Raw genomic sequence first — 15,114 nt, 5'->3', positions numbered from 1 at the left:
GTCAAGTTCGAAAATCAGCACGATCGGGTCACTTATAGGGAATTTATGCTGTTTTTTTTTCACTTTTTTCAGTATATATGCAACACTGATAACACAATATAAGAAAAACAGATTGGCCAATTGTCATTATACTCACAGGAGGGGCCAATCTTACTAAAACGCAGGTTGAGTTTGAAAATCAGCATGATCGGGTCACTTATAGGGAATTTATGCTGTTTTTTCACTTTTTTCAGCATATATGCAGCACCGATAACACAATAAGTGGAAAACCATTTTACCTTTTGGCTTGAAACTTACAGAACTGATGAATATACATAATACGCAGGTCAAGTTCGAAAATCAGCGTGATTGGGTCATTTTTAGTGAATTTAGGCTATTTTTTCTCTTTTTTCAGCATATATGCAGCACGGATAACACCATAAATGGAAAACCATTTGACCTTTTGGCTTGAAACCTACAGAACTGATGAATATTCATAATATGCAGGTCAAGTTCGAAAATCAGCATGATTGGGTCATTTTTAGTGAATTTAGGCTATTTTTTCACTTTTTTTCAGCATTTTTGCAACACTGATAACACAATAAATGAAGAGCTGTTTTACCCTTTGGCTTGAAACTTACAGAACTGATAAATATTCATAATACGCAGGTCAAGTTCGAAAATCAGCACGATCGGGTCACTTATAGGGAATTTATGCTGTTTTTTTTTTCACTTTTTTCAGTATATATGCAACACTGATAACACAATATAAGAAAAACAGATTGGCCAATTGTCATTATACTCACAGGAGGGGCCAATCTTACTAAAACGCAGGTTGAGTTTGAAAATCAGCGTAATCAGTCCATTATTTTAAAAGGTAATGCTGTTTTTTCACATTTCCTCACATTCAATTCTTAGGCATGTTAACAGTCTCATTATTGAACTAATAAGATACGTAAATGTGTTTGTTTGGCATTTCCTGCATCTTTACAACATTGTTAGTTGATTTTGTAAAAATGATGGTAAACTTGTTATCATGTATTGTGTAATAAAGTGTCAAAAATGGAAATAAACTCATATCATTGCAGTTTGTCAGATGTATTCATCCACTATGTTCAGAATCTCAGAATGGAGGAAGTTGGACATTTAAAACTGTTCTATTGATACTTTTCCCATCTCATCAATTTTCTTCATTGGTCATATAAAAATGGCAGTAAACTGTTTATGTTGTTTTATGTTTAAAAAGTGTTAAAAATGGAAATAAACCCATTTCAGAACAGTGCTGTCTTGTTTACATTTTGGCATTTTCAATATGTGACTTTGAAGTTCCATGGGCCTGAAGGCTTTTGCTAGTCACATTTTCTGAATAACCATGATACTAATATTTTATAATTAAAAATTGATGGTCATTATGCAGTAAAACATTATGTAATATTGCATGAAAATTTTAAGAAACCCCTATTTTGGGCACTGCTCCCATGATGACCATTTAAGGAAAATCATGTCACTTACTGTTCTCAAACTTACAGGAAAGAAACATGGGACTAAAATACAGCTCCAGTAGGCAATGCAGTCTGTTTGGTAAATTTTTCTGGCAATTAAACAGTTTTTTGTGAAAATTTAATTTTTCACTTATTGGCATTTTCAAGGTGTGACTTTGAAGTTCCATGATCCTGAAGACCTTTGCTTGTCACATTTCCTGAATATCCATGATACTAATATTTTATAATTAAAAATTGATGGTCATTATGCTGTTAAACATTATGTAATGTTGCATCAAAATTTGAAGAAACCCCTATTTTGGGCACTGCTCCCATGATGACCATTTAACAAAAATCATGTCAATTACTGTTCTCAAACTTACAGGAAAGAAACGTGGGTCTAAAATACAGCTTCAGTAGGCAATGCAGTCTGTTTGGTAAATTTTTCTGGCAATTAAACAGTTTTTTGTGAAAATTTAATTTTTCACATATTGGCATTTCCAAGGTGTGACTTAGAACCTCCACGGGCTTGAAGACCCGTGCTAGTCACATTTTATGAAAATCCATGACACTTATATTTTATTATTAAAAATCGATGGTCATTATGCTGTTAAGCATTATGTAATGTTGCATCAAAATAGAAGAAAACAATTTTTGGTGCTGCTGCCTTGATGACCATTATGGAAAAACCGTGTTACTTATAACTGTCAAACTTTCAAAAAAGAAACACAGGACTAAAATGCAGCCTGAGTTAGAAAAGCAGTCTAATTGGCTTCTTTTTCTGGAAGCTATACATTTTAGTGTTATATTCATTATCTTTTTTGGCATATTCATTGTGGGACTCGGAGCTCCCATGGACATGAAGCCAAATGGTAATCATATTTTCTACATGTCCATCCTATTTATAGTCAATAAACAAAAATTGATGATAATTATTCTCTAATTTATTATGTAATGTTACATCAAAATTGACAATCTTTTTGCACTGCTACTGCAAACATTATGAAAAGAAAACTGTGCTACTTATTATAATTTTTAACTTACAAGTACGATTTTTAGGATTGGCCTTCAGCTCATGAGAAAACCAGCTCTATTGGATTATCATGTTTATTGTATTTATGCATTTTTTGTGAAATTTTCATTTTTCTCATTCTGGCACTTTCTAAGTATAAACTTGAACTCTGATGGGCCTGAAGCCTTATGCTTTTACTTTCGTCTGTGTTACCTGTTGTGCATAAGTTGATGTTGACATAATGTATTATTGCATCAGGATTGGTAGTCTCCTATTTTGGGCATTATGGTTTTGTGCTTTTCTTAAGGTGTGACTTATGGGCCTGAAGACCTTTGAGTGGGTCAGTCTGTAAATTACCCTTGGGTATCACTAGATTAATTTCAGAGTTATAAAGTCATTTGCTTTAATAGGCCATTAAATGAGATTACGTAAAGCACACTTGTTGATATTTCCCTGTAAACTTCCAAAGGTAAAGCTCTCTGCTAGATTAATAATAAGGAAGCAGTGATAATTATGCAGGTAAATTTTGTTTAATATTGCAAATAAGTTTTTTATATATATATATATATATGTATATATATCAAACTGGAAGATTAAAAGTTTGAATAGCAGCTTCATTGGAATTATATTTACCTCAAGCTCTGCCAAGGAGGTTATATTTTCACCCCTGTTTGTCTGTCATCCACATAACACAAAAAGTTATGGACTGATTTTGCAGAAATTTTCAGGAACTGCCGGAAGTGGGCCAAAGAGGACAATGATTAATTTTTGGTGGTGGTCCGGATCAATAATCAATCAATTATCAATAATAATCAACAATTGCTGCCTTGGCAGAGGTCTGCACTCTCAAAGTGCTTTTCTAGTTTTGTTGTTTTCCTTTATAATTTTTTCTCAAACACTTGCATTTGTGACTTTTAGCCCCAGGCAGGCTCTCATCTGCCTGGGGCTCTGCACATTTTCTGTATTTCTACATAAGCAGTTGTATTGTTTTTTATGTCTTTAAACATTATGTAATATTATTTTATGCACTTTCATCATTTTTCAAATATTGAGACTTTCATAATGTGAATTTGAACTCTCATGGTCCTGAAACTGTAATCTTATTGAAGGGGTGGATTGAGACCATCTTCTGGGTCTTCCGGAAGACAGTCAGGTTATTAAGTTTATATTGACTGGTATCTATTTTTTTCTGTTGGAAGACCATCAAAATGGAGGATGGATCAACATAGATTCGTAATACTGTCAGAAAATATCTCTGGGTCCGCTCCTGTTATTGACCATGTTACCTGTTGTGCAAGATTAAAATTCAGTGTTGACTGACAGTGCTATTATAAGCATTATTTATTATTGCATCAAAATTGACAAAATGACCTTTTTTGCATCTTTATTTTCTGTTTTTTGTCTGTACATTTGACAGCTTTGCTGCCTTGTTCTTTCTTTTTTTTTTTCTGAACCACTCTTTACCTGCTTACAAGTTCCCTGTGCATCTTTTATAAAACTAATGCATGGTATTATACATAGATATTATATGTCAAGAATATTGATATTTTTACATGAATGATACACCAGTGATAGTATACTTATATAGTATGATATTGTATATATTTCAATATTTGTCTTGTAGACCCTGAATGTAGTCCAGGAGGGAGGAGAGATGCTGCAGTGCCGGGTATTGGACTGTGACAGTATTACACAAGTAAAGGGAAAGCTGCTGGATGCTATGTACAAGAACACACCCTTCTCACGGCGACCCCCAGCTGAAACCTTAGATTTAGGTATGGTATAGCCACTGTTGGTATACACATGTGGGATTTCTGTTGATATCTAATCATGTAAATTTTAATGTAATTATTTCTACCAGGGACATGTACATAGAGATAGTGATTCCTGTAACTTAGCCTAAATACTAATAGTTAGTGTAATTAAGGCAAATTCATCTCACTGGAATATTAATAGCATAGCTTAACTAATTCATGTAGAATGAAATTGAAGAGAATTTGTGTTGCTGTAGAAAGAAGACTACTTTTGATGAAGATAATTTAGAAATAATGATTTGTATACTTCATGAAGCAACTGTTGTTCCTAAAAGGAAAAAAAGAAATTAAAAAAACACATGCAGTGATACCACCATTTGTATTCCAGAATGGCGTCATGGCCGTGGAGGCCATCTTGTCCTGCAGGACCAGGATGTGACGTCAGAGTACGAGGATGGGTGGCGCCGTATCAACACGTTGGTCCACTACAAGGTGTCAGACGGGGCACAGATGGCTCTGGTAGACAGCCACAACAACACACTCAGGTCTACTAACAGTAAGTGGGGTGGTTCTTTTGTGTTCTTTTTCATCTGATGATTGAAACAAGTTTTGTCTTACTTTCCTGTAGTTAATGTGATTGTATGGATTGTATGAAGGCCATAGAGCTAAGATTATTTCAAGAGTGAACTATACAAATGAGATCACGCATAAATTGTAACTCATGCTGATTTCATTTATTGTGGATAACAGGCATTAAACCCAACCTTTACCTTTTAAAACATATCTACAATCTCTTTTTCATTGTAATCTTTATTTCAGGTAATATGGAGAGCACGTTCATGTCAGTGAATTCCTCCACACCAATGGTACAAGATGTGGAACAAGGGGCCAAGGCTTATCATCTGGTAATTTAGGGAAATTGGTCTTAATTTTGATAAAACAGTTCATAAACCTCTGTGAAATGGGTTTTAATAAAGGGTTAAAAGTACATTCCTCATAGGCAGTTAAGTTCTTTAGTCTCTTGGCAGAAAAGGTCTTTAGTCTCTTTAAAAACTTTTTAATCACATAACATTTATGCTTAATCATGATCAGATTTACTTCTTTGGCATCGAACAAGTTAACCTTGCATTTAAGGCTTGTTTATATGTGGATGTGATGTTGATATCTTGCTAATTTCTTGATGTATTTTCTTGCAGACCAAACCTCAAGATGATGGCACAATACAAAAACATGGGCACAAAGTGATATCTGAAATCTTTCTTACAAGGCTGTTGTCCACTAAGGTAAGACTTTTAAGATATCAAGTCTCCAATTCAATTTGAGCCCATCAGTGTTTTTATTTAATGGCCACTGTTTTAGTATATATAGAATATTGTTGCTCAGGTAAAGACGGACAGTTTTTGTTACCCGGTTTTACCAATGTTCAAAATTGATATTTTGTTTACTGTCATTTAAAATGTGATGTGTCAGTCACAAAAAAGGCTGTCACAATGTATTTTCTGCAATTTATTTAGGGAAATAAATTTTAATATTAGGGAAAATGTTTTTCACTAGTTTATGACTGCTGTTTATAACTCCATCCTCTTTTTCAGGGCACATTACAAAAGTTCATCGATGACCTGTTTGAGAACATTCTGGCTGTGAACGGCTCCCTGCCACCATGTATAAAGTACCTGTTTGACTTCCTGGATGAGCAGGCCAGAAGACATGGTATCTCAGACCCTGAGGTGGTACATACCTGGAAAAATAACAGGTACTAGAGAGGCTGATATTGGTTATTTTATTTGCTGAAATGCCCCATGAATTGTACAGTAGATATTAAGATAATTTGATTTGTTAACTTTTTTCATTTTATCAGTTAAAAAATATTGCTTCGGTTATAAATGGATTAAACACTTGGGTTGAAACTTAGTTATAATATCTGTTTTTGGAAACGTGACAATTTTCATTGCCAACATTTCCCTTTGAATTTTTTATGATTTCCATGTTGCTCTGTCTGTAATTTTTTTCATTAGAAGGATGGTTGGCACAATTTAATCAATTTTACAGCTCACAAATATGAAAGATTTTGAAGACAAACCCAATTAAATAAGATTATTTTCTGTTCCACATTCAGTCAGTTCAAATCTTTTTTTCTTTCCTCCAGCTTGCCTCTGAGGTTCTGGGTGAACATCATCAAGAACCCAGACTTCCTGTTTGACATCCAGGTGTCTCACATCACAGACTCCTGTCTCTCTGTGATAGCACAAACTTTCATTGATTCCTGCTCAACATCAGAACACAGGCTAGGCAAGGTCAGTAAACCCTCTCTGCTTGTATGGACAGGATGGTGCCATACTTTGTGATGTCATTTGTTTAGCCATTGGCTCTTGCTACGTGTAATAGAAATGTGAACTGTATTGTGATTTGACAGTCCAAGTCACCTCATTCATTATGTTTGGTTGTTCACTGGATATTTTCATAAAATGAAAAATTTCATATTTGTTTTCATTTGAAAGCATGTTTGAGAACAGGGTTGTCATGGTCGCAAACTTGAAAAGATTCTGAAATTTTTAACAGATTAAGTAGACCCCTGTCTGTATATATGTATTGCTTAATAAGTATTTTAATAATAATATATAATACAAAATGATATAGTTCTTGTATTTTGTGATTCCATTATAACACATTATATTGTTTGATATCTGTCCAGGATTCTCCTTCCAACAAGCTGCTGTTTGCCAAAGACATTCCCCGCTACAAAGAGAAGGTGCAGAGGTTCTACAACTCCATCAAGGATATGCCTGCTGTCAGTGACCAGGAGATGGCTATTGCCATGAATGAGCTGTCCAGGGTAGGAAGAAATATAAAACATTGAGATATATAGTGGAAGAGTTATTGTAAACTCAAATTAGTCTCAACTCTGATATCCTTAAGAAAACATTCATAAGTACAGGAATATTTCGTGCTATCAGTGGCAAACAATTCTGTGATGTTTGTGATATTTAATAAAAATTAAGATAGCAACATAGAAATTATTCATGTTAACATGATTTACCTTTTATGAATTTAATATTTTGTGATGGGACTGTGGTTATATCGTAGTATGTGATATGAACTGTAGATTTAAGCATGTTTAATTCTATTCCAGACATGCTGTACACAGTTCAACAAGACCACGGCTGTGTGGGAGGTTTACCACTATGCTACCACATATCATGATGAGGTAAGGTGTGACTGGGAGGGTCAATTTGTATAACAACAATGTACTAGTTTTACACAAATTTGTACAGTAATGAATCATGAAAAGAATTCTTAGTTTATGTTTTATCTAAAAAAATTAATTTGAAAACATCATTAAAGGAATTTCTGACTTTCAAATATTGGTGGTGTAATGTGAGACTTTAAATCTGTCAAATATTTGATACAACCACTTTAAAATGCCTGTCATCCATCCATCTGTTCTAAATATTGTACTCCCTTGTTCAGATTTATGAAGAGCTGCAGGACTCTCCCGAGGCATCCAAACAGAGGCTCCCCATGAAGTTTGAGGCTGTGGCCGACACAGTGAGGGGAGAGAAGGACGGCTATGCAGAAATTAACTTCAAGTCTGATGATATGAGACATGTACAGTTTGTCTAAGGTCTTTCCAGAATATCAATTTTCAAAAAGATTGATGAAATAAAACCAAAAATGCTTTTAAAAATATGTAAGTGGTCCGGCACAAGAGATGCGCATTATTTGACATTTACAGACAGTAAGCTGGAATGAAAAAGTCATAATTATTTGTCAAAATAAGAAACTGAAGTTTGATCAGTTCTGAGACAATTGCTGGAGAACAAAAGAAAAGAGGGAGCCTTGGATCAAGAAAAGACAAACCTACAGCCTGCAGCAAAAGTGCAGAAGTTGAAATGCTGAATACAAGAGACTGCTGTTTTTACTGTGATTTATTATCCAGACTTACAAGTGTGATCAAAGCATACTGCACTATCATTGACTGATATGTTCACTCTCAGAAATGCAGAAAAGAAGAATTTATTTACTTATTCATTGTCACACATTTTTTACAGTGCTGTTCATATGACAATTCATTTTGCTTGCAGCACCGAATTGTGATGAAAAGGAGGCAAATCCTCCATGTTTTAAAAAAGATACATCTGGCTGCTAGATATAATGTATCATTAATTTTTAAGCTGTAAATACTACCTATTACTTGCTCACTGTAGAACAGGAAACAGCTCGCTCATTTGTCTCATTCAAGACAAAAACCAATGGATTTAGACATCAAGAGCAAGGGATACGTCAGTGAAGAGAACAGTCTTCCATTACAGTACTTGTCACAATTTGGAATCCCTGCCAACTATCAAAGACATCAGATTATTTGTCATGGGGATTTACAATGTAGCAGTGTGCAGTGATACAGTGTAACAACATACAGTGATACAATGTTGCAGTGTTCAGTGATACCAGTGCACCATGACCAAAGAATGATGGCATGAAGTAGAGTACATTTGCCAGTCTTTATGGGGATTGGAACTGTGAAACAACTTTAAATGTGTTCAACACATTTGATTTGTACTCACTGATATCAGTGGTGGGTTTTATCTTCTGCCAGCATCCCCTATTTGGAAGCATGTCTGGAATTGATTCTGTTATCTGACACGAGATGGATGTGTTGGATATTCTGGAGGGCAGCTTGTCGATAGTGCAGGAAAATAAGACAATCAGTCAATATGCAAAAAAGTAATCTGTACATAGATAAACTATTGATGGTGTCTTCAGTATCATGTATTACTCTGCTTGAACAAAACTGGTGCCGCAGTGATAGATGCTTTTTGACCTGTCCAATACAGCTTGCTTTCTCACATTGCTGTGGGCTGGTCTAGCCTTTTAATAATGCTTTCCCTGCATAGGAAATAAGTGCAATTTAGGCATTTGTGACCTCGCTGGTGTGTTGTTTGCCAGAAATCAGGGGAGTTGTACATTGTAATATATAAAATATCGAATTTTTATACCATTGAATGTCACAAGTGGTCATATGGCAGAATGGCCGTGAAATATACTATGTGATCAACCAAAGATGTATGTGTTTTGTCGCTGTACAGAGAGTGATACTGTTCATCAATTAAGCTTAAATATATATAATATCTATCTTAGGAAGATCAAATGTATGGAGGTTTCTTCCCTACTTGTATGCAATTATCAATGTTGCAGACTGAGTGTTAATGTTAACAGTTAATGATGAGTAGATCAATTAGTACTGTACTCATATGTTTTGGGCAGTACGTGAGTCACTGAATTGCATTAATTCACACTGATGTATACCAGTGAGATGTAAAACAAGGTTCCACTGTGTACAAATCGAGGTTTACTCACACAGAACATGATCAAGGTTGTATTTTAAGTTTTTAACACAAGAATTATTCTCCCCATCTTTGTTTTTAATAATTTCTGGATGGTACTTTTATGTGCAGAATATTTGCTCTGGTAGCTGAATATGTAGAATGTACTTTGTATGAGTATTTTTGAAAAGTATCTTAATTAATTTGAATAAGGACTTTTATAGATGTGAAATCCTGGGGAATATTTTTGTTGAAGTTTGTTTTAACTTCTTTTATATTTCTTGCCTTTATCTTACATTTTATGTCAAGATTTTTTTCATTAGAATGAAAGTCCCAGTCAAAATATTTTTGTTAAGGATTCAGTCAAATAGCACTATACAACAAATTTTTACAAAAGAGGATATGACACCAAGAATATTTATTGTACATTTTACTTTTTCATCACTAAGAAGTCACTATGCAATTAGGAACAATTATACAATTTTGTTCTTCAAATTAATCCAGATTATTTTATTCCGAAGTGCCTTCCCATATGTCATGCAATCCACACAGCTTCCATTATGTTCACATTGAAAAGAACTTTCCAGATTATTCACAATTATTTTCACAATTATTTTTATTATACAGTACTAAGGTTGTCTGTTTGTAGCATGCTGTAGAAATTGGTACTTTGGTACAGCTCTGTGTCAGGTCAGGATTATAATTAGGTGGCGCCTGGCAGAAATGGGTCACTTACGGTACCTTTTATAAATAGGTCACATCTTGGTACCTCTCTTAAGTAGGTCACATTGGTTGTACCTTTCATAAATAGGTCACATTATGGTCCCTTGTCTTAAAGGGCTAATGGTGACATCATATGTAATAAAAGTTACAAGGGAAATAGCGATGAAATGCTCTGACACAACATACTGGTATAACTATAAAGTAATGGCTTTTTGTGGAAGCCTTTCGAAGGGAATATTTTGAAATTTTTGAAAAGAACCAATTTTGGTTTGAGGACTTGTTTTTTTAGCTTTTAAGAGCGCGTCCATGAGAAAGCCAGACAGATCAGTCAGAAGGCGGCAAGGTGGGGGTCAGCAGATTTTAATAATTTTTGCTGTGGTAAACCATCAACATGAAAGATATTGTGAGCCACGGGCTTTCTTATTTTGGATCATTAGTTGTAGAGATATGGGGGCAGATCTTTTATTGGCAATTTTGCCAAAATATAGCATTTTTTAGCTCTTGAAAAGTTATAATTTTAAATATTCTTTTAAAAAAACATGTACATCATAAGGAATTATTTAGGTAAGCCACATGATAGGTTAAGGAAAGACCTTTAATACCCAGTACAGATTTTTCGAAAAGGCACTGTCATGACCACACAAGGTCGATTCTAATAAGGCATGTTTTCCGTATGCTTGACCCCCTCCCCTTCTTTAAATGCACACAACTTCTTTTTTGCAGGTTGTATCCATATAATTTTGGTATGTGCTGATAGAAAAGGGTTGAAAAATAAATTTTGTGAAATAAAATCTGTATTAAACCTTGTAAAATTAGAACTATAACAATTTTAAAAAGGGCCTAAAAACGAATATTTTTATACTACTTAAATAATAAACTGTTTCTTCAATTAAATTGATAAGTCAAAACCATGTATAGGTTTGTGAAAAGCCCTTAAAATAATCATGTTTGCCCTGCAGACAAACTTATGAAGCAAAAATACATTTTTTAAATTTGTTTATGTTGTAGAAACTAAATGTAAAATAACAATGCTAACTCTGTGACCTATTTTCAACATGGCGGGTACTAGGATTATCACCGGAGCAACTGTGGAGCAAAGCACATCGTCTTTACAGTGTGAAAACATAATGCTTTCTTAATTTTATGAAGAACACGCACTAGAGATGCTTAGGTACATCTCAGAAGGATTGGTGTGCACCAGAATATCACAAGAAATGACCATAGCAGCTTGTCGTCCTAAGAATGTAATGTTTATTTTTTTGTTGAACCACTTCAGACTATATATCCAGCTCATCGATTTAGCTCTGGATGTTTGTTGTAAGGTAAGTGATCATATATATATTAACAGACAAAGTCGGTTCTGTCACTATTTCAGGTACTGTCTTCTATGTAGTAATAACCTACCCTGTTGTTGGCCAGTGGTGGCATACATATAATAGAATCAGATACACTAAAAACTCAAACCAGTTTAAATAATAAGTTTGAATATTTTAAAGTAATATAAAAGATTAAAAGATGTACTGGTATATTTCAATTCATAGAATTTTATTTGATTTCTATTTCATGGTAAATATGTCTGCTGAAAAGAATCAACTGTGTATCTAACTTATGAAGTATGTTTGTGCATTAAATATTCTAGGGCTTTGTTACATGTGTTATCATAACACAAACAGTTAAGGACAACTGAGCTTGTAGACAGCTTCTTTACAAATTTCTTACCCAGAATCAAACTAAGGTATGTAACACATTCAGTTTCAAGTTTTGGCATTTTAGGCGATGTTACTTGTGCCAGTTTTTTATGTTTTAGTTTCAGATTTATGTTTGTTTGCAATGAAGTTGAAGTTAACCACCTAGCTTAATTTATGTGACTTTGTAACACACTGTGCTTCAATTTTCAAGACTTACATATTACACAGAACACTTGTACAACTAAAAGTACTTTAGTAAAATCAGGAAAACTTTGTGGTCCATTATGTCGTTCATGTTGCTTTGCAAGGGGGTGTGCCAGACAATTAAGCTGATTACGACGACTGAGCCTGAGTGTGATACTCCGCTGAGATGGATTGATCCTGCTATGGTAGTTTCTATTCTGAACACAGTTAGCCTTTGTTGTTGTAAAACATTTATTGATGTTATGTTTATTTTTCAGATTTTACATCCTAGGCCTGGATGTGAACCTTGACTTGGACAATCTTACAGACAATAATAGAAGAGTCACCTGAAATTGCACAGGCAAATTCATCAGATTCAGATGTGAGCACCAACTCTGCCTTTCTATCATGAAATTCTGGTAGCTACATCATGCATATTTGATTTCATTTTCATTCATTGTGTTTACTTGTGCAATATGTTTGATCAGTATATTATTTAGTCATTGTTTTTATGCAGCAATTAACATAAGTTTAAAATATGTTTAATACATTTTCTTTTGACAGCCTGTCCTGCCATCTTCAGGTAGACGCAGTAGTGGATATCCTGGCAAACCTTTATTGGACTTAGAGCCACCTTGGGACAATCCCCCATGATAAATGTGCATCTTAGGCTTGGCAATCTCAGTCAGTTTTGTAGGAAAGGAGGATTGGTGCCATTGAATTGACAAATATTGACAATTGACAGTTCAGTCACACTAAACTATAGTGGTATGTTGCTTCAAGTTACCACACTTATCCTAAGATTGCTGAATTATCATTACTGTAGGAGACCCTGGATCTCTCAACCAGAAGAAGAAACTTGGGGATCAATCAGTTATAAGATTAAAATCTGTGGAACACTACCCATCATTGTTGTGTTCAGTATATGGAAAAGATGACCGTGATATTGGAACCTTGGAGATTCATAACTTGATTTCACTCCTGTGATAAGTAACTGCTTTGTTCTTTTACTGTCCAATTGATAATATGAAAATAAAGTTCTCCTCCTGTCATTGTATGTTGCTGACTCTGTTTTAATTTTCTTTATAGAAAAGGAATACAGATATCAAGATATCACATGTATTTACAAAGCCTATGAATCATTTGAAAGGAAAAAGAATGGTTGAAAAATGCAATATAAATCATTTCAAGTGGATTAATTAGTGTTGCACTTGAGAAAACTGATAAAATGAGACAGTCATTCCCTTTAGAAAAATCCTTTGTAATTTTTTTTCTCTATTGCTCCCTGAAAATAAGGTATATACACAATGCTGATGACATTGGATATGCACAGAAATAACTCATTAAATGGGGGGGGGGGGGGGGGGGGGGGGTTGTCACTAATAATTTAAATTTATGCAGAAGTTGTATGGCTCTGTTTGAAAAGAATATTATTTGAGCAATCCTGTAATACAGATCTCAAAATAAATAACCTGCAAAAATTGGCCTCTTGATTATTTTGAGGAATTAGGGTAACTGTATTTTGGGACAGAATTGATGGCAGCCATTTATAAAAATTGGATAGATTTGCCCTTATCAAAGCATAGTTTGAATTCCTGGCTGTGAGTCTTTGATTAAATTTGATTATTGGAAGGTATTATATCTCAAAATGTACTGATATCTTGATTTCGGCCGTTTGGTTTTCTGCTAAAATTGCTAAAGTTTGAGGCACTTTTTCAATATCTGCTGTTGTGTTTAACACACTTTTTTAATTTTGTATGATGAGACCAATATATGCTTAGGATCCCTATACAATTTTATGGCTGTCAACCCTGCAAAAAGAGAGATATGAATGCTTGAACATTGCTTGGTAGAAAAATGAGTTTGGGGGGTGGGGTTATAAAAATGGACGTGGCTCGTAAGTTTGTGGGTTAAACTGAAGTTTAGTAACATATTCTCAATGGCAAATGGCTGGTTTAAATAGGTAAATTTTCAATTAATTTTAAAAAGTCATCAGTTTTGACATATTTGCTTATGAAGTGGCTTTATTGACCGAAGCTGAAAATCAAGCCAAAAATGGCCAAAACATATAATATCATATTATAATTATATCCAATGATTTCTTTTGGGATTGTTGCCTTCAATCTTAATATCTCCTATATATGCAACAATATTATGAATTTGGTTGAAATCTGTTTACCCCCACCTTGCCACCCTCTGACTGGTCCTATCATGGACACACACTTAATGCTTGGGTTTTATGTTGGTTGTCAGTTGCTGTCAAACTTAATTGTATTTGCGTGTTCCTGGTTAGTATATTTTTTGGAACAGATTTGAAATATCTGTTTCTATTTTGCATAAATGCTAATTATGAATTAACTAATCCCATATTGGGTATATATCATACATAACTGTGCTAAGATATAGTGAATGGCTTACAGATATTAACATAATACATTTAAATGTCTTAATTGAGATACCTATATTAGCATGGGCATCACTGTGCCTTGTTTAAGCTAAGAAATACACATCTCTGATGCAGTTTACTAAAGTAAAAATAATTAATGTAAGCTTTTGTAGAAAGGTCCTACCCACTAAAGTTGATAATCAGTCATTTAAATTCATGAAAGTTTATTAGTCGTGTATATTTCAAGGGAAGGATAGGAATTACTTCATATTGCTGCTGTATAATATCAGGCAACTGCTCCAATATTGAGAGATTGTGAATCAATTGGTATATTCAAGTAACCTGAAGTTCTTATGATAGAACAAATTGTGTATATTATGTGGTTTCTAATTTTAGTTTTATTATTCCAGATTGTTTGTGTACAGTTTCTGTATGAAAAATTGTAAATCAACATTTAAAAAGATGAAAATTAAAGTTTTATTTTGTAATGAGAAATTTACCGAGTTGTTTTGATATATACCAAGGGGCTTAATTTTAACTGGGGATAACTGGAGCTGGCCATTGGGTGGTTTTTATACTAGAAAGTT

General features: G+C 34.1%; 1 protein-coding gene across 1 annotated transcript in view; it reads left to right on the top strand.

The window, feature by feature from the left end:
• The window catches only part of LOC106177824 (plexin-B), a 34,070-nt gene extending 20,872 nt beyond the window's left edge, over positions 1-13,198 (top strand). Inside the window, exons 26-37 of the mRNA XM_087015186.1 lie at positions 4,097-4,247; positions 4,615-4,782; positions 5,046-5,131; positions 5,423-5,509; positions 5,819-5,979; positions 6,373-6,520; positions 6,919-7,059; positions 7,357-7,431; positions 7,695-11,592; positions 11,910-12,005; positions 12,420-12,523; positions 12,706-13,198. Of these exons, the coding sequence (XP_086871312.1) occupies positions 4,097-4,247; positions 4,615-4,782; positions 5,046-5,131; positions 5,423-5,509; positions 5,819-5,979; positions 6,373-6,520; positions 6,919-7,059; positions 7,357-7,431; positions 7,695-7,847 (1,170 nt within the window). The 3' untranslated portion in view covers positions 7,848-11,592; positions 11,910-12,005; positions 12,420-12,523; positions 12,706-13,198. The remainder of the gene's footprint in view (positions 1-4,096; positions 4,248-4,614; positions 4,783-5,045; positions 5,132-5,422; positions 5,510-5,818; positions 5,980-6,372; positions 6,521-6,918; positions 7,060-7,356; positions 7,432-7,694; positions 11,593-11,909; positions 12,006-12,419; positions 12,524-12,705) is intronic.
• Positions 13,199-15,114: the final 1,916 nt, after the last annotated feature.

The sequence above is a fragment of the Lingula anatina genome, chromosome 6 (assembly GCF_051362555.1).
Source record: "Lingula anatina isolate TDL-2025a chromosome 6, LinAna3.0, whole genome shotgun sequence".
Classification (NCBI taxonomy): domain Eukaryota; kingdom Metazoa; phylum Brachiopoda; class Lingulata; order Lingulida; family Lingulidae; genus Lingula; species Lingula anatina.
This window is presented reverse-complemented; position numbering and strand designations above follow the sequence as displayed.